The 26,579-nt window shown below is 45.4% G+C and overlaps 2 protein-coding genes across 2 annotated transcripts; one reads left to right on the forward strand and one right to left on the reverse strand.

The window, feature by feature from the left end:
• Positions 1-688: 688 nt before the first annotated feature.
• On the forward strand, positions 689-17,040 carry RfC38 (replication factor C subunit RfC38). Its single transcript, XM_084601286.1, has 8 exons — positions 689-922; positions 3,503-3,708; positions 4,627-4,724; positions 4,801-4,982; positions 12,252-12,388; positions 14,566-14,664; positions 14,724-14,793; positions 16,756-17,040. Exons 1-8 carry the CDS (start codon positions 737-739, stop codon positions 16,942-16,944), a joined length of 1,167 nt encoding a protein of 388 aa, XP_084457412.1. The 5' UTR covers positions 689-736; the 3' UTR covers positions 16,945-17,040.
• LOC146190902 (uncharacterized) lies at positions 16,833-26,374 on the reverse strand. Its single transcript, XM_084601284.1, has 10 exons — positions 26,180-26,374; positions 26,011-26,086; positions 25,779-25,917; positions 22,728-23,027; positions 22,389-22,598; positions 21,898-22,047; positions 19,353-19,439; positions 19,132-19,291; positions 17,329-17,578; positions 16,833-16,968 (listed from the first exon to the last, which is right to left on the reverse strand). Exons 1-9 carry the CDS (start codon positions 26,199-26,201, stop codon positions 17,343-17,345), a joined length of 1,380 nt encoding a protein of 459 aa, XP_084457410.1. The 5' UTR covers positions 26,202-26,374; the 3' UTR covers positions 16,833-16,968; positions 17,329-17,342.
• Between the last annotated feature and the right edge of the window lie 205 nt (positions 26,375-26,579).

Raw genomic sequence — 26,579 nt, forward strand, 5'->3', positions numbered from 1 at the left:
TCAATGGAAATCTAGCCCCGCCGCGGTGGTGTACGTAGTGGTGGCATTCGACTTCTGTACTGAAGGACGCATGACGGCCGTTTTGCGGTAGAGGCGAAAAGCAAGGCGCCCGTGTGCTATGCGATGCCAGTGCACGCTAAAGTACCCCAGGTGGTGAAAATTTGCGGAGCTCTCCACTACGACGTCTCTTATTAGCCTGGATTGCTGCATGGCCAACAAAGTGTTCCACATGTAGCGACGTGCTATCACATGAAGATCAACGTATCTAGTAACGTTGATGAAGATGGAGGCTAACCCAACCTTGCCTATCTCTCTCTTCCTTCCCCAACCACCATAAGCTGATTGCGCATTCGTTTAACTTGTATTTTTTACTTTCCTTTCGCCAGAGTTTCTTCGGTGTATGGATACAGTGGCTAGAACCGTCGTACAGATAACTGAGATCCGCCGACGCGAAGTCAGCAGGACCGAAAACGAAACCCAATAAATAGCTAGGTTGCGCAATTATTTTACAAGAAACAAATACTTTATAGATCCATAGATTACGCACATTTTTATCTACTGGTACATGTTTAATTGAAACTTCGGGTTAAGCATATGAGCTTAAAAACAAACAAACGTGCTAAATAATAATAATAAAAAAAAACCGCAACTCGGCGCAACTACGGACATGTGCTAGTAACTATGAAGGCCTGGCTATTTTCACGTCTTCTCCACGTAAAATTGCGTCTCGCTGTAGATGCTAATCGCGCGCTTTTTTCGTTTCTTCTTGGGTGTCTTGTGTCTTGCATTGAACAACTGTGTCTCCATCAAAATCGTGCATATAAGTGCTGCAAACATGAGCCTATGGGTAGATAAACATCGACCGACTAACCTTTCAAAACTCGACTACCACCAAGAGCAGGCAGCATATTTGAAGAAATTGGTGAGTCGCTGCGCGGCGTCTGTCTTTGATGCCCAGAATGGCTTTATAATCCGTACGATCAGACTCTATCTGTTTATTATTGCATTTTTTTTTAATTCTGTGAGAATTTCTAACCATTATGCTTGTGCAGCAAGCAAAACACGCCGTATATATACGTGGTCCTCGGAACGACTGCACATTGAGACATGGCGAACTAACCGAACATAATACGTGCCGGATTCCACTGCCCAGAGCAGTCAGTGAGCTTAGGAGCAATGTCTGCGTCTTCTATGAGAGGAATGCTAGTCTAATACCTCTGTCACACGAATACTTCCGATCCTCATTGAACTCGATCTGCATTGAGGTTTTTAAGGATTGAAACATCCGGTGCTACACCGCCGTTTTGAATTACCATTGAGAGGTTTCCTTCGTGTGCATTAGGTGACGCCGAGGGTGACGGCGCCTGCCCTGGAAGGTGCTTGAAAACTCAAGAGCGCTTGATGATGCGGCTTGATTGCACTTGCCATTAGACAACCTCGATCTGTATTAAGTTGAATGCAGATCGAGTTCACTGAGGACCGAAAGTGACAAAGGTATATAGAGCAAGAATCTTGAACAATTCAATACCCCTGTCACACGGACAGTTTCGATCCTCATTGAACTCGAGCTGAATTCAACTCAGTGCAGATCGAGGTTGTCACACGGTAACTTTCAAGTGCAACCGAGCTCGAGCCTGCTTGACTTCAAGCTACTTCCTCAATCGATCTTGAGATTTCAAGCACACGCGAAAGCGGTCGTCGACACCCTCGTAGCGCACATGAGGAAAGTTTCTAAATGCTCATTGAAAACGTCCGTGTAGCATGGGATGCTTCAATCCTTCTTAAAAACCTTAATGCAGATCGAGTTTAATGAGGATCGAAAGTGACCGTGTGACAGAGGTATAAAAGTGAAAACAGCACTAACATCTTTGCTCGTCATTAATTATTTCGGTATTCAATTAACAGAGGGTTAAAGCACCCGGGTTTGTATTCCGAGTTGTCGTTATCTCTGTGACCTCTAGTCACCTTATTGGTGAAAACACCGGGACCATATGTCACTGCCTGAAAAAGATGCAAACTCGGAATACGCACCCTGCTCGCTTTTACATGACAGATGTGTAGCCGTAATATTTATTTAGATAGCTTCACTGATCAACAGCTGGCTTCAATGTTCAGAGGGGCTATGAATACCCAACAAAGGCCGCCTATTTAAATACAGCAAGTTTAGAGAATGTGTGCTCTGCATATCCTTATGCTGCAATGTTACCAGGGGACGTTGTGTATGCATGTTTCAAATGGAGACCTATGCCACCATGATAGGCTTGCGCATACTGCTTCCAAACATCAAGGAATCTAATTGCCCGTCATTCGAATCCTAATAGCATATGCACTTATCGACAGCAAATAGGTAATTAGTCTAATAAGAAATACAGCAAATAGTAATAGCCTACCTGGTTTTATTTTTGATGCATTTCATATTCGACCACCTAATTGTTGTTGGTGAGCAAACAGTCTAGTGGTTATGCAATTGGAATTTTCATTAAGGTTGCAGCTTTCTAACGATTGCTGCATGGTGCATATCTTATAGCTATTGGCAGTGCCTTAGCAATGTTAGCATTGCTAAGGCACTGCAGTGCTAATTTAGCTTGCATCATTATCGTCTAAAGTATTTCCTCCTAGTTTATTATTAACCGGCTACGCTGGCTTTATAGAAGCCTTGATAAGGCTTTTTTCTGTCAGTGTATTCTACGCATTATTTTCATACTAATTTCTTTTCCATGATCTCAGTATATTTGCTCCCCCGCTACTTCAGAATCTATTGAATTGTTGATCCTTTACCACCCTTTTGAGCTTTATATTAATTTTATTCATATTTCAATGCCTACAATTATAATTTTGCCTGCCCTGTATTGTAAACGTTTCTGTATATGTTCTGCATGATTCCTTTGTGGATTGACCATGTGGTAATGTGGTACTGTACTTGCATCACTGCCGATGGCTTCATATAACTCTTGTGATTGACACTAAGCATATTTGATTGACTTTGATTTGTGGCACAGTTCACTGTGCTGTTCTGCTCTACCTTTTCTGCTGTCAAGTGCCTGTACAGCATTGGGGCATTCTTTTTGTAGACTAATGCCTCCCTTCCCTATCAATTGCTACCATAGAGAATTTTTTGTCCCCAATTGCCTCTGTGCTTTCTTTTCTTTTTAACCTATCAGAATAACCTATCAGTCTCGACAGTTATATTGAGGACTGTTTTACATGGAGTGCAGCAACATTTTTCCTTTTTTTTTTTTTTTTGTGGTTTACTTAGTGGGCTGAGTTTTTTCTTTCCTTTTCCTGAACATGTCTCCTACCTCCTTTCCGAGGCGTGGCTTCATTTCTTCTTCCTTTCCATTTTGCTCTGTTTTTGATTAAAATGGTAATGGTATTGAATTTAATAAATTAACCCAAAAAGTGGCACTTGACTGTGCCACTCCCTCCGTACAAACCAACTTGAAACATTTGACAAGCATCACAAAGGACAGGAATTGTAGCACTTTTTCGGATACTTTCTCAGGTCCATGGGGGTGACTTTCCACACTTGCTTGTATACGGACCATCTGGTGCTGGCAAGAAAACCAGAATTATGCGTGTCCTAAGAGAGTTGTATGGTGCTGGAGTCGAAAGGCTGAGAATTGAGCACCAGAACTTTGTCACTCCGTCCAAGAAAAAGATTGAGATTGTCACTGTTGCAAGCAACTACCACATTGAGGTGAATCCGAGGTGAGTGCCCCTAGCTGCTTCATGAGGCCTGTCAAATTATCAACTCAATTGTAAGCTCCAACATGGCATACCTATACATGCAAGATGTTACTGTATAATTTAAAATATAGGTAAATTTTTGCCTGAGGTTGCTGTGAGTTGGCAGCCTTGAGGCAGCAGACAAGAGAAAAATTTGCCAAATTTGCTACATTGGCTTTTTACAAGCATGGAACATTTTTATGTATTATGTAATTTTTCACAGGACCTCAAGTTTTAGCAAGGCACACTGCATGCGTTACATCATCTGTTATCTGCTTTGGTGTGCATTTCCACGGAGCTTTGTGTTCTCTTTTTCTTTGTTTGGAGAGGCATACAGGGTGCATCAAAGGTTTACAGGACACAGTATGTGCTTTTCAGTATTACATCCTGGCTCTTAAGGTGCCTGTGAAGCTATCAAGGCTCTCAGAGGTGCAAACAATAATTCTGCCATTGTTGTAAGTGGCCCCCACTAAGTGGCTCACTAAGCACTCAGCATGTCCTGCATATATCTTGCAGTTGAATTATTGAAAATGCAAAGTATACAGTGCATCACTTGATAATGGAACTTTATCCTAGCAGATTGCAGTAGATGGGAAACTGCCACTGGGTGGTGCAATGTGTGGGGCATGAACGCTTGAGCTGAACAGAGATGCTTTGGCATCAAACACCAAATGCCCTTGTATTTGGAAATAGAGCCTTCATGCCCCACATACTGCAGTACATACAATAGTAACACAGGTAAAACAAAAAACAATACAAATCAGATCAACGGAGCTCGAAGTTTGCAGTAATTTAGCCTTTTTATCTGTGGGATGTTTTGCGTGGAAAAACCGTTGAGCATACCATCTGCTTGCACTGCATATCGTTGGCTTTCTCACTTTTTATGGTATTGATTTCCAGTGAGGCCGGCATCTACGACAGGGTTGTAATTCAGGAGCTGCTCAAAACAGTTGCGCAGACCAGGCAGCTGGAGAACAATACCCAGAGAGAGTTCAAAGGCATGTTGACTTTGTTTAGCTTTATGGGGAGTCATCTTTTAGTCTCGTGTGTTCTGACATCTTCTGTTTTGTGCAGTGGTTGTTCTGACAGAGGTGGACAAATTGACCAAGGATGCTCAGCATGCGCTTCGACGCACCATGGAGAAGTACATGGCAACTTGTCGGTTGGTCCTGTGCTGCAACTCTTGCAGCAAAGTGATCCCAGCCATAAGAAGCAGATGCCTTGGCATCAGAGTAGCTGCACCATCCATTGAGGAGGTAACCTCTTTTGTCATCGCTCGTAGGAGTGGCCATGCCTGAAATTGCAGTCATTAGAGGGGACACCTCATGCAACTTTCACTCGTTGATAAAGTTGTGCGTCTTTTTCTGGCTACGCAGAATTCATTCTTGCAGCAAAAAGCATATTGCCGCAATGTTATCGTACTGGCGCCGCCATGTGGCGAGCTCGGGAGACTGGCACGCGCTCGTCTTCTTCGCTCTCGGTGCTCGCCCCGCCAGTCGGTTCCGTGCCTGACATTGCCGGTGCTTTTACTTAGTCCTAGTAAACCTGCTGAACCGGTTTCACTGGCTTCTGTGACATTTTTGGTGGAGGTGCTGGGTAGATCCCATGTACGAAGAGCCTCTGGCTGCCCCCTACGCCCATCTACACACCGTGGACACGACACCTGTGCACAAGGCGAGCCGTCGCTTGAGAGGCTTAGCACCCGAGTGTGGTCCTCTTGTTTCCCCACCGCGAACCACGATGACTACAGCGGCAATTCAGACCACCACTCAGCTTCCCGTGAGTGCCCAGCAGCTGATCTGCCATACTCCACGTATGCCCACGCCGTTTCATGGCGACAAGTTCGAAGACGTTGAGGACTGGCTGACCAGCTACGACCGGGTCGCTGTGTTTAATGCGTGGGACGAGGAGCGAAAATTGCACAATGTTTATTTCGCACTAGAAGACGCCGCCAAGATGTGGTTCGAAAACCACGAGGCTACCATTACCACCTGGCAGGATTTCCGGCGGCAGCTGCTCGCAACATTCGGCAACGATACAAGGAAAGAGATGGCCGAACTCGCTCTACAGTCCCGAGCACAGCGGCCTAATGAAAGCGTCGCCATATTCGTGGAAGAAATGACTCGCCTTTTCAACCGGGCGGATCCGTCCACGTCAGAGGCAAAACAAGGTGCGCTACCTTATGCAAGGCCTCAAGGAGCAGCTGTTCGTTGGCCTTGTACATGACCCTCCACGTACTGTTGCTGATTTTACGAAAGAAGCAACAAGCATCGAGCGTGCCTTGAATCAGCGATTTGTACATTTTGATCGCTCTGCGAACATCGCTGCCGTAGACTTCCGCTTGCCAATGGTCGGAAACGACAGGGAAGCCCTTCGCGAACTTATCCGAAGCATCGTGCGCGAAGAGCTGCAAAAGCTGCCCTCTCTCGAACAACATCCACGTGTTGGGGGCATCTCGGATATTGTGCGCGAAGAGCTCCGCCAAGCAGTACCATCAGTACCGTCGCCCCAGCCGCCTGCGCCACAGATCCTGACGTACAGCGACGTGTTGCGTACCCCTGCGCCTGAACCATTGGCACCCTGCAACCCTGCTCCTCCCGCTCGTCCTCCACCCCAATATCCAGTTTCGACTGGGGTGCCTGAAGCGCGACCACCCGTTCGCAAAGCACACGCGTGGCGCACGCCGAACAATCTGCCTTTGTGCTTTCACTGAGGCGAAGCCGGTCACGTTCTGCGCCACTGCCCGTACCGTCGGATGGGCTTGCGCGGATTTTCCCCGGATGCCCCTCGGCCGCGCTATGGCGAACGACCTCGGGACATCGACCAATACCTCAGCGACCACGTCCAACCTGCGTCCCTCCAGCGACGCCAGTCCAGGTCACCACCGCCGAGACAGTTCTCCACCAGCCGCCGTTCTTTCCTCAGGCAGTCCCCAAGTCCGCACCGGGAAAACTGAAGACGGCGACCCTCGGGGGTAGGGCCGCCGTCGATGGACACTACGACCAACATCCTCCGCTCACCGATTCGATCACACAGACCGACCTCCGACCCTTCGCTCCGACGAACAATCCGACCACTTTTCGACGATCGCCGAAGCTTTCCTCCGACGCCCCCAATCGACGCACCGCACCACCAACGAGTCCGACGACCTCCCGACAATCACAGAAGCTTACCTTCGGCGCCGTAATTCGACGCAACGAACGACCCGTCAGCCCGACGATCCCTGACACGCCGCACTTTGTCGACGGTGAGCTGCATTCCGCCGAGATACCGATCGTCGTTGATAACCACAACACGACTGCCCTTGTAGATACCGGTGCTGATTTTTGCGTTATGAGTCATGGCCTTGCTACCATTCTGCGAAAAGTCCTGACTCCTTGGCACGGAGCCCCGATAAGGACAGCCGGAGGGCACGTGGTAACGCCGCTCGGAGTGTGCACCGCTCGCGTCGAGATTCACCACGTAACTTTCTCGTGTTGCTTTGTTGTGCTAGCAGAGTGCTCCAAGGACCTGATTCTCGGCCTTGATTTTCTTAGAGAAAACGACGCAGTCATCGACCTCCGTGACTTCATGGTGACTTTCTCCACTCACCGCGCAATTGCCGACGAGTACAGACAGCACAGCGACGACTACACAGACAGGCCAATTTTCCGAGTGTGCGACGACCATGTCACTCTACCTCCACGCACCAGCTTGTTTGTTACAGTGCAGTGCGACAACCCCCCCGCCTTGCAAGGCCTCGCGAACGTGAATTTATTGTTGAGCCTACAAGTCTGCGTCGCTCGGGGGATCTTTGCCTTGAGAAATAAACGAACTGAACTACTTTTAACGAACTTTAGTGCCGAATACCGCCATTTACCACAAGGTACAGCTATCGCTTATTTTGACGAAGTCAGTGCGCCATCCGCCCATTGCGCCCTTTCGCTGGCCAACGAGAACCCTTCCGAGAGCACTGGACATACTGTTCAAACTGACGTGAACCCAGCTTTGTCTCTTACCCAGAAACGCCGCCTTCAAGCAATTCTAGACACTTACCGTGACTGTTTTGCCGTCACTTCCAAAGTGAAACAGACGTCAGTGACCAAACATCGAATTATAGTTGATCCCACCGAGCGCCCTATCCGCCAACACACCTACCGAGTATCGCCGAAAGAACGAGAGGCTATTCGGGCGCAAGTTGATGAAATGCTCCGCGACGATGTGATCCAGCCGTCCACAAGTCCATGGGCCTCACCAATTGTGCTGGTCGCTAAAAAGGACGGAGCACTCAGATTCTGTGTCGACTATAGGAGGCTTAACAAAATTACGAAAAAGGACGTCTATCCATTGCCTCGAATCGATGACTCGTTCGACCGACTTCGCCACGCCCGATACTTTTCATCGCTCGATCTACGCAGTGGGTACTGGCAGATCGAAGTCGATGAACGTGATCGAGAAAAAACCGCATTCATTACTCCTGACGGACTGTACGAATTTAAGGTGCTTCCATTCGGTTTGTGTTCCGCTCCCGCAACCTTTCAAAGAATGATGGACACTGTCCTAGCCGGCCTGAAATGGCAGACGTGCCTCGTCTACCTTGACGACGTTGTCATTTTCTCTGCGACCTACGAAGAGCACCTCAAACGATTGACGGCCGTGCTAAATGCCATCCGCGGGGCCGGACTCTCACTAAAACCAGAAAAATGCCACTTTGCATTTCAACAGCTCAAGTTCCTGGGTCACGTCGTGAGTGCTGAGGGAATTAGCCCTGATCCAGAGAAGACGGCTGCCGTAGCTGTTTTCCCGACCCCCACTGATAAAAGTTCCGTGCGTCGGTTTTTGGGCCTCTGTGCATATTGCAGGAGATTTGTGCACGACTTCTCCCGAATAGCGGAACCATTGACTCGTTTAACAAAGGACGACCAGCCTTTCATCTGGGCCGACGAGCAGCAAAGGGCCTTCGAGGAGCTTCGCAAGCGCCTTCAAACAACGCCCGTACTTGGCCACATCGACGAGGAGGCCGACACAGAATTGCATACCGACGCCAGTAACGTTGGTCTCGGTGCAGTTCTCGTTCAGTGGCAAGAAGGCGTTGAGCGGGTGATTGCTTACGCCAGCCGCACCCTGTCTCGTTCCGAAGCGAATTATTCTACGACCGAAAAGGAGTGCCTTGCAGTTGTGTGGGCGGTAACAAAATTTCGGCCGTATTTGTATGGTCGGCCGTTTAGAGTGGTCAGCGACCACCACTCACTCTGTTGGTTAGCGAACCTTAAAGATCCTTCAGGCAGGTTAGCCCGCTGGAGTCTCCGCTTACAGGAGTTCGACGTCACTATTGTGTACAAGTCCGGCAAGAAACACAGTGACGCTGACTGCCTATCCCGAGACCCTATCCCGTGTTCTTCAAGTGAAACTGATGACTCCGTCTTTCTCGGCGCTCTCTCGACGCCAGATCTTGCTCAACAGCAGCGAGACGACACCGAACTGCGGCCCCTCATCGATTACCTCGAAGGAACCGCCTCATCGCCGCCTCGCCTTTTCACGCGTGGCCTGTCGTCGTTCTGCTTGCGTGACGGCGTCCTCTACAAGAAAAACTACGCTTCCACAGACATTCAGTATCTGCTGGTTGTCCCAACGCCGCTCCGTACCGACGTTTTGCAGGCATGCCACGACGATCTTTCTGCCGGACATCTCGGTTTTTCGCGCACCTTGGCACGAGTACGACAAAAGTACTACTGGCCCAAGCTTGCCGCTATGGTTCAGCGCTATGTTAGGACGTGCCGTGATTGCCAACGTCGGAAGATACCACCTGTCAAGCCGGCCGGCCTGCTGCAGCCTATTGTTCCTCCGCGAGTACCTTTTCACCAAGTCGGTATGGACCTGCTCGGGCCATTTCCTACTTCATCATTGGGCAACAGGTACATTATAGTTGCCACAGATTATCTGACCCGCTATTGTGAGACGAAAGCTCTTCCCACCGGCACGTCTACCGATATTGCGAACTTTTTCATCTTTAATCTGGTCCTTCGTCACGGTGCCCCTGCGATCGTTTTAACTGACAGAGGCACGGCATTTACTTCAGCTCTAACCCAGGAAGTGATGCGGCTCAGTGGCACTTGTCATCGCAGAACAACAGCTTACCACCCTCAGACGAATGGCCTTACTGAGCGACTCAATAAGACGATCGCCGATATGCTTTCTATGTACGTCGACGAAGATCATAAGAACTGGGACCAGATACTACCGTATGCAACATTTGCGTATAACACCGCAGTCCAGGAAACGACCCGCTTTACACCGTTTCGTTTGGTGTACGGTCGCGAAGCTGTCACCATGCTGGATGCAATGCTACTGCCAGATGTTGCCCACCCTTCGATTGCCGGTGCCGACCAATTCGTCCAGCATGCCGAGGCCGCTCGCCAGCTGGCTAGACTGAGAGTCCGGACACAGCAAGTTAAAGATGCTCGACGGTATAACCTTCGTCACAGGGAGGTAATTTACAACCCTGGCGATCAGGTTTGGGTGTGGACACCTGTTCGCCAGCGGGGTCGCTCCGAGAAGCTTCTGCGCCGCTACTTCGGCCCGTACGAAGTACAACGCAAAATCAGCGACGTCACCTACGAAGTGACCCCGCAAGGAACTGTTCGTTCATCCCGACGGCAAGCACAATCGGAAGTCGTACATGTCGCCAGGATGAAGCCCTTCTACTCCCGCTAGGTCAAGCTACATGTGTTTTTTTTTTCTTTGCTTCCTTTAACTATTTGATGCGAACGCGCATCCTCGCCGATTACGGTTATCCTCGACCTCGCCACTCGGCATCGGGACGGTGCCTTTTCCACCGGGAGGGGCAATGCCGCAATGTTATCTTACTGGCGCCGCCATGTGGCGAGCTCGGGAGACTGGCACGCGCTCGTCTTCTTCGCTCTCGGTGCTCGCCCCGCCAGTCGGTTCCGTGCCTGACATTGCCGGTGCTTTTACTTAGTCCTAGTAAACCTGCTGAACCGGTTTCACTGGCTTCTGTGACAATATTTATGGCTGAGAAAATTTCATTAAAATGTTTTCTCACCGCTCAATTGAAGCCCATGATGGAAGTGAATTCCTGAAAATTGTTTTGAAGTAAATGGTGTGGGCAGTCTATCTTGTAATATCTGTGACAGTTGCATTGCAGGCCACCTGTGAAATCGGTCGGTGATGGCGACCGTGGCATTTCATTTCTTGCCTTTTTCAATCTTGCAGAAACTCTGTTTCCAGTGGAAGTAGCGTACTAGTAGTCTTATCAATACAGGTCAATTTCAGTTTGTCTTCGAGGTGGTCTCCCTACGAAAGTAAAAGATTCCTATTAATTTTGGCTTCTAAGTCTACAAGTCCGCACACTCTCAGGGCAACTTAGTGGAGAAACAAGTGCTTGTACATAGATGACTGCCTTGACCACATTGTCTAATTATTGAGCACCTTCATGTGTTCTTGGGAACTTATTGTAGCAATCAACAGGGCTAGTTAGTTGACACATCGAGAGCTGAAGCTTGTTGTATAGTTTTTGATCAATTTTGTGTCATGGCCTCAAGACTTGCAGCTTGGGCTAGTTACACTTGAAGATGACCAAGTACTTTGGCACCCAATTATTTCTTGATGCATTTGGAGTCTTAAAGGGCCACTGTCCACCCTCCAGTCGAAAATATTTTCTTCCCCCGTGACTGTGAGGCTTCGCCCCCAGAACGTAAGACCAAAAAAAATGTTTTTGAAGAGTAATTAGCGCAGTTACAGCCACCGCAATCACCCGATTCTGTTGTGTTCCTCTCCTCCCGCTCCCTCACGAAGGTTTTTCACTCTCCTGCCCGGTCGTCTAGCCTCCGCAAGCCAGATTCCTCTTCCCCCCCCCCCCTCGTTTGGTGCGAGGTGGGGCGTGGCACTCTGCGTGCGTGAAAACAAAACGGGCGAGGGAAAAGCGCGCAGCGAGCGGCGCACACAATTAGTCATCTACGCCCGTCCTTCACCCATCAGTCAGCGAGACAAACCAATGGATGTCGTCGCTACTCCGACGTCAGCCTAGCAGCTCGTAGAGAATGGGGAAGCTGGTTTCCCGAAGGGGAGGATGAGAGAGCTTTCATTTGTATTTTTGCTGCTTTGCGGTGCACGTATCGCTGTAGCATTTTGCACAGACCTTCTCTGGTACCTGATCGAAGCATTGGGCTCCTTTGCTTAAAAAGTCATACCCTGGACAGTGGCCCTTGAAGACAAATTGCCTCCTTTGAATTTGCTTCCACTGTGAAAAACAAGTTAATATGATAGTATATGAACAAACAAGTACCGGACTTAGTCTACTCTGAGAATCTTCAACTTTGTATTCAGCGGTCCTTGAATACGAGGTCAGATCCAAAGATGGTTCCGACTTGCGATTGCTATGTTGTTATGTGTACAGTTCAAAAGTCTCATTGGTAGTTATTTGTGGTCATTCTTAAAGCACGATCGAAAGGCTTTTTTTTTTTTTTTTTTTTTGCATACTTATGCTAGTACTGTAGGTGTGAAAGCAGGTGTATCTTATTTTTCAGATTATTACAGTACTGAACCTTGTGGCACGGAAAGAAAACATCAACCTTCCAGACACACTTGCACGAACTATAGCAGCGCAGAGTCATCGTAACCTGAGACGAGCAGTGCTGATGTTGGAAGCATGCAGAGCTCAGCAGTAAGCTTCCCTTTTGTGCGCACATCTTGGCCAATGTCTTGCGTTTAGGTTTATTTTGTGCTTGTTTTTGACAGGTTGTAAGTATCGCATTGTCCATGGAACCTTACTAACCACTTGTGTCACAGAGCCACTACGTATACGTATAATGTTTGGTGTGTATGCACACACCCACTCTCCTGTATATCCTGCATATTAGATTGCCATTAACCCACTGCCACTCAAATTATTTTTCCAAAGTGATGAGGAAGTACAGATTTTTCTTGATTGTTGCATTGGAGTTCTGCAAGGAAGTTCAAAGGACAAAAATAGTGAAAAACGGCAGCTTATATAAGCATAGCACACTAATATAATTCATTTAATCTGTACCAATATGTGCAAGTTTGGCTTCACTGCAAAACATTTTTCAGTCGTTCATGATTATGCGCATGCTGTTCACTTGGAAAGCTTCTTTTGGAAGTAGTATCAAGAAAAGTAGTTGGAAACAGTATTACTATCTATGAATGTTGAGATCTGGCAGCCAAAGGGTTGCATTGGTTAGTACTCCTAAAGTAGGGAGCTGCATGGATTACCACATGTTAAACCACACCAGCCTTTTTCCCCCTTTAGATGCTTTGTTTTGAGCTCTGCTGCTGTGATACCATGTGACTAGGAGAGAGTATAACAATGGCTTTGCTTCGCATTCACTGGCTTCATAGCTGTAATATCTCATGACTAGGAGAGTGTATAACAAGTTTTTTTGCCAGCGGTTTCTGCTCCATTTTCGCCATAGACGAGGTTCACGCTAGACCAAGTGCGTCAACTCTTCGGCAGCAGCGACGACGTCAGGTTGCGTCCAATCATGCAGAAGAGCTTTTCACTTTGTGCAACTAGGTTTAGAAGAGTTAAACCACACCAATTCTTTTTTTTCTTTAGGTGCTGTTTGTTTTGTGATCCTCTAATTGGTGTTAGCAAGTGAAGCAGCAACACATAGGTACTTCTAAAAGCAATGTACATTACACCTGGAAAGAAATTGTTGCAACACTGTTCTTTTAATTAAGAGCAAAGCTCTTACTCTGAGCTACAACTTCAAAGGTTACGAAAGGTGCCGTTTGACCTCTAAATTAGAGGAACGACCTGACGTCATACCATGTGACCTGCCACAGCTACGCCAGCTGGCACCGCTCTGCTCCTCCGCTCACCTGATCACGTCACTAACCACGTGACGCGCTGCCACAGCTGCCTTTGCGCCGCTTTTGCGCGGCACCTACACTCGCTTCCATCCAGTCATCGCTCTACGCAGCTATGTAGGCTTGGCCTAGTGAGGGAACGTCAGCATAAAAACAAGGCAAAGCAATGTGTAACCTTGCTGCTTAACTAGAGTGTACGCTCGTCTCACTAAGTGTAACAGAGTTAAACCACTGCCAATTTTTCCTATTCCGATTGTAAGCTGCCCATTTCAGCCATCTGAATCTCCATTACATTCGGCCTGAAGACCAAATGTGACTGCTTCCAAATGAAAAATGAGGAGGTAAAGGTGGTGCAATGTAGACTTTGACCCTCATTTACTGTTGGTATTCTAAAACATCTTTACAAAATGTCAGCTCCAAAGTGAAGCACAATGGTTCTGTGGCATCACTTTACTGTCCGATGGAGATTCATATGTTTCTGAATCAGAGGAAACATTGACACACCTTCATTTTCAGTCTGTTTTTCTGGACAAACTCGTCTGTGCAAGAACTGTCCCCACTGCAGGCCTCCATGTCTAGTTGCCTGTTAGCATTCAAACTATTTTCAGCCAGATTTGCCAGCCTGTCAAGTTTTCTTTTTCTCTAGTGTCATATGCTGATGCTAGCATATATGTAGCACTAAAACCATGGGACAATCAAACTTATTTTAGTTTATCAAGCGCAGGGTAAAAAAAAATGCATGAACATGCCTAGCTCTCCTTCATGGGTGGTGGTACCAACCACATAGATGAACGCAGTGTGCTTTCACAGCAAAGTGGTTAAAAAAAAAAAAGAAATTGGTGATATCTTTCTGCATATCATCATTATTGCATACACCACCAGTTGTGTATGCAATGAGTCGTGTATGAGAATTTCTCGTGCAGCGCATGAGAAATTTTCTGTTGAAAGTAATTGAAAACTATGTGATCGCAGTGCATCATACACGGCTTCCCATATGCTGCTCTTCCACAGGTATCCATTTTCAGATAACCAGAAAGTACGCCAGCCCGACTGGGAAGTCTACCTTGAAGAGACAGCAAGGATGATTGTTCAAGAACAGAGCGTGAAGAGGTAAGCAAGTGTGCAGCACAACAGCTAGCACATACTGACTGACAGTTTTACAATTCCAGGTTGTCTGAGGTAAGAGCTCGCCTGTATGAGCTTCTCACCCATCTCATTCCGCCAGATGTCATCTTAAAGGTGAGCTGTTACATTACAAGCAGTCAAAAGCTGTCAGTCAACAGTATGAAATTCATAAGGTTTACTAAGCTGGATCACTGTTAACTAATGAGCACAGTGAACTAGTATACATGGTAGAATAATTGTTTATTTGTACTGTACACAATACTGCCAGGACTGGGGAACATTCCTATCAAGGGACATATACCAGGATACACTTACAATGACGTAACATTTATCATGTGCTTCTGTATTTACAAGACAGTTCACCTGCACTGTTGGCAATAGCCCTGTCAACGCAAAACTGCAAGAACTTGCTACATATTGTACAAGCGGTGCAATGCAAATGGCACAACAGAAAAACAACCACACTTGTCCTGCAAATTCAGGCAGGCTAACATCTTCAATGCATGATATTCTGTTTCGTTAGAACTACTCAAAATATGAAAATACTTGACTTGTTGCAAGACATCTCAAACTGGTCTCTGCACATTGTGCGTGCTACAAGCATGAACCTTGGAGTGTCAGCTCCACATTCAAAAATGCGTGCCGGAACGCAAATCTAGGGTGTCACTGTCTGTACCATATTTCTAGAAGGCTATATTACAGAAACTGCACCAACAGTACCTCAGCACTTAACCAGCAAAAGGAGTGGAAGCTTCACGGTGCGGTAGCACTTTTATTCTTGCAATGCTTCAGTCAAAAATTGGCAAAGGTGATTTTGCTATCTGTTGACACTGTAATCATTCTCTTGCTCTGTCTGCTATGAGGCACCAAGCATATGGGGTTGCAGTGCTACCTCTCCATAGGCTCTCTTTCAGCGTTCATTTGCAGGCTGTTGTATTTACTTTTACTGGGATGGTGAAGGTGCTCCCTCTTTGTGGGCACATTGCTCCTAACACACACACACAAAAAAAACAAAATCACACTCAAAGGGTTCACCGTTGTAAGCTACAAACGCTTCCTATATGAACATCTTTGCAAGCATCTAAGTCATACTGCACGGATGTATTTACAAATGAGAGAAAGGTGCCTCTAGTAACCCAAAATTCCAGCTTTGTTCCGTTAGCTTTCCATGCGAGAGATATCAGTGAACTTGACTACTAGGAAGTACTGTGGCACTTTTTGTAAACAAGGGGTGGGTTTAAGAGTTACTGTTAAAGAAGGGTGGTAGCCCCATTTGAATCATGCTTTATTTTTGCCCATAAAATGTGGTTCAGCATGGTTTTCATATAAAAAAATTTGCCAAAGGGGGACGGCCTTTACATTCGCCCTGCTCCAAATAAATCTACCTTTGTTGTTGTAAACTGTGTAGAAAATTCCTAATAAAAAGCTGCACATACACCCTTCTTTTTCGAATGCACGGGAAACACAGAAATCTTCTCCCACATCAATATTTATCAGGCCTGTTGCATTTAGAAGCAGTGTGTAGCTGCTGGTCAAAGCAGGCTATTATTTTGGAATGTCGGCATTTCTTTTTGGAATATGTTAAATAAGAAAGGGGGTTTGAATTTGCGCCGCAAATTTTTGAGAAAACGTTCGGCCTTCATGTAAGTGCTAGCATACCTCTTGGTCAAGGTAATTTGGCTTACAATCTTGAGTGGAAAAAGCAGGTACAGTCATGAGCAAAAGTGGTATACAACACTCAGCCAGTGACTGAGCTCGGGAAAGCTGCAGCGTAAGAGACAGCGACGGCGACACAAGCATGTGGATAAAATGGGGCATGGCCACTATTATCTTGATCTTAGATAGCTGTTGCTAGATAAAGTTAGGAGGCAGTCTTCTTGAGCTCCGCCATCAGCTGAGTGTTGTATAGCATTTTTGCTCACAACTGTATACTACCAGGTTTCGTCATTTTATGCAGAGTGAGATCACTGAAGTGTACAACCAACAAGACTAAATGCGCTTTTTTTCCGAGCTGGAGGGTATTGCGAGGTTTCTTTATCTCGATCAGAGCAGCAAAAGCATGGTGGTTTCATGCAGGGGTTGCTGAAGCAAGTGGTGTCCAATTGTGACGGGCAGCTGAAGGGTGTGGCCACTGCCTTGGCAGCACAGTACGAGCACCGCCTGCAGCTAGGGAGCAAGGCCATCTACCACTTGGAAGCGTTTGTGGCCAAGGTCATGGCCGTGTACAAGAACTTCCTCGACGAGAGCATGTCGGGCTTCTTTTAGCTCGCAGTGTCGGCCACTTCAGTGCTACAAACGGGAGGAGGCAAGAAGTCTGTGGATCAACACAATCTGTTTGCATTAAACATTTGTTCAAACAAAGTGCCAAGTGTGGCCCATTGCTTTTTCAGCTTCATTTGAAGCCGTAAAACAGCATTCATCACAACATACCACACCAATTTAGGATTTGGAATTTCGCTCTGGGAATTTGGAATTTCGGAAAAACAAAATGTTTTTGTAATTCTTTCATTGTGGTGAAGTCATGCTAAATTGCATGCATCTTATTTCATGACACGGAACAGTCATATCTGTCAATGCTGGCAAACAGGCATCAAACTGGGTACAGTGGTGTCCCTGTAGCCTTCGCAGAATATTGCACAACATCCTTACCTGTGCAAATTTCATCACAGGGCGCACACTTCTTTCGATGGGTCACCGCAGGAAGCATCCGTATGAGGTGAGCATGTGGTGATGTAGTCAGTCTCTCTTAAGTACATGCGCAGTGTTGGCTCCTGTTTTCCAGGAATGAGACTGGGCAATAAGGCAGTCAGGTACTGAGATATACTAAGAGACTTGGGATGATCCACAGGTGAAATGTCATAGGATGGTTCTGTATTGCTGACAGGCCCCACTTGCATTTCTGAAAAAGTTAAAACAGAACAGCCTTTCCTCAGTAAAGCATAACATTAACATAACAGTTTAACATTGTTAATCCAAATTCAAACTGTACAGAGTTCAAAACACGTTTTGAACTAGTGAAAGTGAGCAGGAAAGGTACATTAGAACTGGGGAGAGATTTTTTTTAACTGCTCTAAAAGAATTCTGTGACCATTTTCCGAGAGAAGGCAACCGTCAATATTTTCTGTTCTGCAGCCTCAACAATGCAGAAGGCCTCATCTTCACCTCCAAAACTGGAGAATGGCGGCATCCAGTAAATCTAAACTTGACCATCAGAGTCGCCCATGAGGATGGCTGCAAGACTGAAAAGCTAAGCTTTGCCACTATTGCCTTTTTTCGGACAAAGTGGTCGCACAAATTTGTCTTGCACCACTGAAAAGAGAAAGCTCCAGGAACAATAGTGCGTTGATTGATCTTTCAGCCTTGTGACCCTGAGTTTCTTACAATCCTGAGTTGTTGCAAACCATAAACTAAATGAATGAGCATGCTTCTTGGCAATGGCCTGTTATTACAGTCTAGTGTTTACTCAATGTGCGGTTTCAATGTTCTCTTGTCTCATTGTAGAACTGCCACAAATGGACATTTCTAAACCAATATACCACTGCACAGGCTTAGCTTAAGGCAACCGCTGTGAATGTCCCAGCAACCAATCGCACAGTAATGTGGCGTAGACGTCACTGGGAAAAGGACTCGCATAACTGTGGTTTTTAGGGTGCTGGTGATGCTGCGATGCACTCAAGAGACATTTTGCCATCCATCGCGCAACAGAAAAAGCGAACAACACAGCCTTTAAGGTCACCAAATGCAAGTGGCTCAAAATCTAACAGTCACGAGGCTAGCTGCGGCTGATGATCCAACCATTCCTGCCTCCACTTGCTGGCTTTGCACATCTTTTGCCCCTCTTCACACTTGCTTTGAAGAGGCAATGCAACGTCTGCATTCCTTGCTTTACTGTATGTCCCAGTGCAGTGGCACATGGTTTGTAATGCAGATTATGTTAACATAAGGGCCATTTTTAAAAGCTACACCAGTGTGGCAAATCTCCAATACCTCCAATGGTTTTTTTTGTTAAACTAGTGTAGCTGGTGTAGGTTAAAAAAATAATGGAGCTTGGATGGATCAAGTTATGCAATTCGAATTAGCGAGCTTTCACCATACTGTACTGAAGTCATAGCCAGCATGAGATAGCACAGTGCTTCATGAAGCGACTGTACGCTACTACTGTAGTAGTGTACAGTCACTTGATGAGGCAGGTGTAGTACATCTCTAGAAGTAGACTGCCGCTTCAGTCAGATCACACTGCATAGCGGTACTACATAAATGTTGGTGCAGTTACAATTTTTGCACCACTGAAAGGCCCGCAACTTTTGCCTGTTTGAATTCTTTTTTTTTTTTTTTCCTTGATTTTAGATGACTAGCTACTCTTATGAGAACATTTATAACTTACTGAAAACTGCAGCTACGAGGTTTGTTAAACCCAACCTGATAAAGAAAAATTTTCGAAGAGAGACGTACGGGGTTCTGCTGCTTTATGGATGGCTGCCAGAGCACCTAAAGCACCAACATGGTTTTGACAGGCCGCTCCAGCATAATAGTCGGCTGCTGCAGCATGGTCCTGAGGTACAGCAAGCCCCTTCTCAAAGCATAGGCCCAGGTAAAACAGTGCATCTGGATCCTAGGGACATAAGACATATGCTTAGGCAGGTCTGTCATATTTCACCTTACTGAAGCATTACCTTGGAAGCGGCAGCCTCCTTCAGCAGAGGTAAGGCAGCAGCAAAGCTTCCCTCTTCAAGGTACCTGTGCGCAACAAATGTCTTTGCCTGCAGAGGAAAGGTGTATTAATGAAACGTCAAAAATTTTGTCATGTACACATTATGCCACTTCAAGCAGGCAGTGTGGTAAACACTAAATACACTTCTCATGGAACTTAATTTATTTCAAAAACAGAGCACAGCCTAATGGTAACATGCAAAAAACAATAAAGTGCGAGTGTACTGCGCTAAATGGTTCTGTCAGATGTGTATAATGGAAATACACACGGAAGGCAATGGATGGAGGGCACTGAGTGTTTCAAGTTGCATGTCCAGGGCATTTACAAGGACTACTCTATGGGTAATGTACCATGTCTGCCAAAAGCAATCAGGGGCCTGGTTATGCAATGATCAAATCATAAAAACCCATTGCAAACCATCAATTAGCCCCGGTCCTATCGGTTGAAGCTGAGTGGTGGCTACACTGTATTTTTGGAATTGTAGGTGGCTGCGGTTTACAACACAATTGACATTTGAGCTGTGCACCTAATTATGCAGGTGGAATGGAACAGTCTTCTGTGATCACTTTGAGCCAGTCTATTCTGGTTGTGAGTGAAAATGGTGGTGCTGTATGTAGTGATGTGACCGCAACAGCTGCGCTGCCACGTTACAAGCAGCAGCGAAGAAGGATGTGTGAAGATGTACTTGACTTGACGGGTGAGCTGTTTCAATGCCTATATCAATTAGAGAAGAAGACTGTGGGGTGGCTATGGAATGAACTGGGAGGCATGCGGAAGAGTGTGCTGTCGGTTCGGAGGCAAGTGTTGCGATTCACTACACTTATTTGCCACCAGAGACTTTCAAGCAGCTGTTGGTAATGAAAATCGAATTACACGCTGTGAGTGCTATCTTTCTTAGTAATGCTAAACCCAGCAAAATAAACACAATTTTATCTACTGCATCTTTCTAAAAAAAAAAAAAAAAAAAGAAGCTTGCATACGACTCTTTGTCATGTAAGTTATTCTTCCGTCTGGCATAGTCTTGTAATTGGCTGATTCAGCATTGAGTCATGTGATGAAGCTTCACTGATTCGTCATTTTGGCTCCACAGTCACAAGTTCATGGTCTTATTTGTGATTGTTGCATAGTCCTGCCCCAGGCTGCAATGACCATACAAGAAGCAGGCTTGTGGCACAGCAGTGACGCTACAGCCCTTGTCATTTGCAAGGCCGTTCTGGCACATGTAAACCTGTGCCGTTGCTATCCTTGTCTAAAGTTTCATGCGAGCATGAGAGTAAGGGCACCCTGGTTACATTAGGCAAAGATGGTACATCCATCCTTGACCTCTCGTTACTTCCTGTGCATACGTTATGAGCTCCATGATTCCAACAAGCTTACTTGGCAGGTGCAATCAGCTACACTAGTAAAAGTGTCAGCAGACAGGAGAAGTAACCAAGTGCATACAGCCATACATAGAAAAATTACTTCCAAAAAGAAATTAATTGCATTACTAATTACTGCTCCCAAAAAGTAATGACATTATGTTACAATTACTTTAACAGAGTAATGAAATTACTCTTAAATTATTTTATAGTTTTCATTCAGACAAAACCGAAGTAAACAAAACTACCTTGCTCCAGACACGACGCGCACAATCTTTCAACTTCCTGCCAAATTCCATCACAGAATAGTTCCTCACTCACTTTTCGACAGCAGGCGCTATTGCAAAGATAATGTAACCGCAAAAAGTTTACCATTATTTCTCTCAAGGCAGAAAAGACCGGCAAATCCAGCGCTTTGGTAGCACAGGCAGTCTCTAATGTTCGAAGGTCTCGAAGCAGGTAATTAATTGCTTCCACGGTAGAGATTTCTGCTTATGCTGGTGCTTTGGCCAAATTTTCTACACGATTCCTCTCGTATTTGGACTTTACCTATATCCCGAGTCTAGCTAAGGCTTATCAAGCTCATGGGGCAGTACTGCAATTATGAATGCGGACATATGGAACAAAAAATTAAAAAAATATGCCTCTCCAATGAAGTTTTCTCCTCAGTAAAGTGTTGCATGTGAAACAGAATGCTGTTATGGCCAGCACCGACCTGCTGCTCATGGGGCTTAAACTGACTGCTCAAGTTCACAAACCTGATGCCATGTATAGATGTTTACCTCACCCTTTCATGAAAGAAATGACCTATCACCACCATCTGTGCCTTGAGCATGACTAATGTCACCTTGCAGCACTTCGGTGAGTGCAAGCTAACCATTAATTAAAGTTGTTGCATCCCTAACGCTTATGCAGCAAGTGTAATTAAATCAGACTGCACATTAGCACAGCAATACATGCACGGCACAGGTACACGAGTAAGTCGGTAGTGTGTGCGTGGTGCACGTAGCCAGAAACCAATGTGCCCTTTCAAATATATACACTTTGTAACCCAGGAGCAAAGCACGCAGCGATTTCTGTGTTATCCGCTGAATTCTGTGCAGGCTGCTATTAGCTGCCAGAAAACACTATAAAGGTTTTGACTACCTGAGGAACACCGAGAGCAGAGGCTTTTTCCAGCAGCTTCCTCCCAGATTCAGTGCTTCCCTTCTCATAGCCATTCAGGTAGAGCACACCCAGGTTGTACGTGGCCTGAGGATGGCCACGAAGGGATGCTTCCTTGTAGTGCATCACCGCCTGAAGAAGAGTAGCAGACCAACAGCTCTAATTATGGCTTGATGGTCTTTTTATAGTACTGGTGCAAAAGGAGGACTAGATTAACGCCCTCTACATGTGTTGTCATCTGTGAAGCACCGTTTTTAGTACTGTTTCCCTCCCCCTCTTTCAAAGCACATCTGTCCCAACCATCTCAACATGAAATGCAATTTTTACACACACCTGATGAGTGGTAAGTCCTACCTTACAATGCTGCTAGCAGACAGCGCTGTCCAGAGAGCCAACAACTCACCAAAGTTATAAAATGCACTCTGCGAGTCCTAGTTGTGCACCACTACAGCCAAGTGATAGTGCTCCACTACCTTGTCCAAATCCTTGTCAACGCCTTTGCCAGTCTCATAGCAGACTCCCAAATTGTAGTATGCCCGAGCAGACCCAAGCATCTGTGCTCGCTTGAAGCTCTTCACTGCCTTCTTTTCATTAGTTGGTAGCAGCTGAGCACCCTTAATGTCCTCCAGGCAGGCCAAGTATTCTGTCATCACATTCACCAGCTGTTCAGTTGCTTCAGCAGGCTACAAAAATGAAAAGGCAAGTTTGACCTGAGAAATTCCAATGAGGCATTCATGATAACAAGCAAGGCACAAAAAATGAAACACCTTTTTAACAAGCAAGATATAAAAATTAATAGTACTGTCACTCACGGATGATGGCTCAGATGGTTCATTCTGGGCTGAACAGGTACCGTCTGAAGATGGTTCAGCAGAATTTGACGAACTGCACTGCTCTCGTGGCAAGATTGATCTTGTTGAGGTAGGCAGTGGGGAGGCAATGACAAAACGAAACATAAAGTTTCGTACGAAATAACACATGCTGAAACACTGCCGCTTCTCACTGGAGGCAACGTCATCCTTGCTGGTGATGGCATGACCAGCTTTGTCACTGCTCCACAGGCATCGTCTGCTGTGCAATTGCAGATTGAGACCCACTGCAAGCAGTGTCCCCTGTGGGACAGATAAATGAAACAGATTGCAGAGATCTAGCAGATGTCATCATTGTAAAACATTGTGCATAATGTCATCACAATATACTGTGGCAACATAGCTAGCATCTATCAAGGGCTATGTTCCAGCGATCGGAACACTGCTTTGATGACAACGACATTCTAGAAGCAAATCCCACACTGATGTTCTTGTGCATTCTTATCCATAATGAAAACCTGCCACAGCCACAACCACTCCCCCCTCCATACACACACCAAAGGGGCTAGCAGTATTTGTAAATAAATAAATAAAAACAAGCACTGTAACTAATATGCTACTAATGCAGAATATGTACTATGGCACTGGAAAAAGTTTATGCAATAAACATGCTCACTGACTTTTATGCAGGGATATATTTGAAGAAAATTAAGAAATTTCCTTCTCTTTTCTTCATTCAAAGCACAAAAATTAGGCTTTATTTTTTTTTGGTTCAAATCGTAGGGTAAAAATCAGGTTATTTAGAAAAATAATCGCTGATATGGGGTTTGTTTGCTTTCTTTTTTTTTCACTTATTCCCTGCAGCAAAAACAACTGACTACTGCACTTATTTTTAGGCAAAATAAAATCCTCCCTTTTAGTTATTTTCATAAGCATTTTGTTTATATGATGGACTGCTCTAAAAAACTGTCTAGCAAATCAAGAGCTCATCAAGTTGAGTGTGAATCAAAAGTTGCCAGGCCACAAGGTCTCTTTCCAAGCATTATATTTATGCACACAGGACCTCTAATATTCACCTACCCCTACAGAGCTCTTGAGGTTTGCAGCTGATACAAATACCCCAATACACATCTAAAAAGCAGGCCAGGCACACCACCATACCCACGTGATCTGTTAACTGAACTTCATGACAGCTATACTTAACACTTAGAAGCCTAGAGCAGAATGTTGATAGCATGCCTAGTACCTGTGTGCTGACCCTTCCCTTCCTGATCGAATGAATGTTCCGAAATTGTCCCAGGTAACACGAGCTAAGGGATTTTTAAAAATATAGCTAATTCAAGTTGCCCTTCACATTACGCTGTAGGGTGTATTAAAACAAAGAAAAAATATTGCTATCAAAACAAGTCCAAGGTATCTGCCAGTTTCGGTGCAATGGCTTCAGCTTTGTGCACTGGTAGGGTACATTTTCTAGAAGTAGGATTTTTTTATACAAATTGAGTTGAATGCATTTTTCAAGAAACTGGCTCTCACTGCAAGAATAATAGGGCAGAACAAGGTTTTACTTGAAAATGAAAGGCAGCAATTCTGTATGCTTAAGCTTCTAGATATAATAGTGTGACAGCCAACATCAGTATTCAATCTATGCATGCTGCCATACCATTGCAGTTGAACAAGTGTTCATACATTTAGACAGTCCACAAAAGCACAAAAACTACCACTATGCTCCAGAGTACTGGAAGAAATGGATCTCTGAAGAGAAGCCCCTGAAACCACCCAACAACTACTCTCTACACTTTATGCAAGGACAAAAACTCCAGGATAACATATTTTTTCATACCTGCCCTAATTAACAATGAGCTAGGTTAATGGTTTCAGTGTACGCTTGACACTTACATGAACCACTGTTGTGCCTCCTTACTCATATGCACCTCCTTGCCATTAGTGTTTAACAAAGTAAATGGCCGGTGCTGGTATGATGTCAGAAAAAATCGGGATGAATCACTATACGATGCAAACAGAACACCTGAATTCAGCAGTGAAAAATATATCAGCCCTGCTGACCCATTGTTCCTGAACCGTACCTTCAAGGTGGACATAATGGTAAACTGGTCTCACATAAACAAAGGCACAGTGCAAGATTACTTTGAGACAGTTCCTGGTTTTATGTTAAAAAAGAAAAGTTTCTCCAGGGCTAGCACACACAGCGTCAACTGATGCTTTTGCAGAAGGATTTCACTAGCAGCACATACACCATAAAAAAACTATAGTGTAGGCTGACTGCAACTACTAGATGTAGCAGTGTGCTATACTCCTGAGAAGTAGGAACTTTCAGCAATTATAAAACTGACTTTCATTGAAAACGTCCGACAGAATGGTCACTGAGAAGTCCATCTTTTCAACACCAGCAACGCCATGCGCACTGTAGCATGCTCAATTTACACTGCTGCCAGAATTATGCAAATGAAAACAGACTTTTCACTTTGATTCAAATATTTCTTGCATATGATGGTGTCTAGGAAGACTAGAACTAGTTGACATCGGCCTGATTTTGATGGGACTAGCAGTTACTGCAAACGGTTAGTGCAGTTACGTATGCTGGCACTTATGTATGCCACACAACAATTGGGTCACTATGTCTTGAGTGTGACGATAGTGGCTTTCAATACTACTTATCTGTTTCAAAGCTGATTTGCTAAATTAAATGAAACATCATTAGCTTCAATTCAAATGAAATGCTGGGTGTAACCACCGATTACAATGCTGCTTGGTTAAGTGGGTACTGGAATTTTTTGTATTAAAATTTCACACGCATTAGTGGAAGAAAAGCTCAATTCGGCTTTAACTCGGAGCACTGGGAACCAGGTTATGCAATAACTTTACTAATTAGTGGTTTTATTGGTGACTATCACTTCCTGATAATAATAATAATAAAAAAAAGATAATACTCAATTGTCCATTTTTCGTTTGAGACAGTCAGTAAAACTCATGGGGGTGCCGCAACAGGTTAAAATCCAATCTGCCAGGGCAGACGAACTAGCAATGGATACTCACCACCCATCCGACAGTTTCCATGAAACTGCATGCTGGTCTGCTGGTAAAGAATCGTCCATCGTCATGACAAGTTTCTCGTTCTCGTTCTTCATTCTGGCGCTGTCTATTGGCGCCAAGATTCGCAGCTGGGACAATGAATCTAGTAGAAGCAGGAAACAAAGTTTCAAACGGACAATCTGTCGAAATTGGCGTCGCATATGCGCACATGCACTCAAACGAACGGAGCTCATACCTTTGGGTGTCTCGCTTATCAGGAGAATCTTCTGACTTCGGTTTGCACTGATTCCGCAGTCGCCATCGCACAAAACCTAAAATAAAGGATGCAACAGTAAAAAAGAGCGTGCTTTCGTCCGGATAACGGTGCTAAAACTCGAGTCCCTCGTGCAACATGGGGAACTCACCTCTGAAGTTTGAACGCCACATTCGGGGTCGTTAGCTTTGGGTGCTAAACGAAATAAAAGTGTAATTGCTTCGTTTAGGTTATGAGAATAGATCCCAAGCCGCTCACCACGGTTACAGCAGAAGCTGTGAAAACATCACAACAATCCGCGCGCGGCCATGTCACGCCATAATACACATGTACGGATGCATATTGACCCAAATACAAAGGCCTACCACAGTTGTCTTTGCGCGTCACTAGATGTCGCTGTAATACTAAAGTGCATCCAGCTGGCAGTATATTATGATACAAAAAATTGCTGCATTGAGTGAAGTAACAACGCAGTATAATAATAACTCATGATTTTATTTTGTTCATGTATTGTACAACTGTGTACATATCTTACGATGCAGACTTGCGGC

The sequence above is a fragment of the Amblyomma maculatum genome, chromosome 4 (assembly GCF_055883805.1).
Source record: "Amblyomma maculatum isolate TAMU_Amacu chromosome 4, ASM5588380v1, whole genome shotgun sequence".
NCBI classification, from domain to species: Eukaryota; Metazoa; Arthropoda; class Arachnida; order Ixodida; family Ixodidae; genus Amblyomma; species Amblyomma maculatum.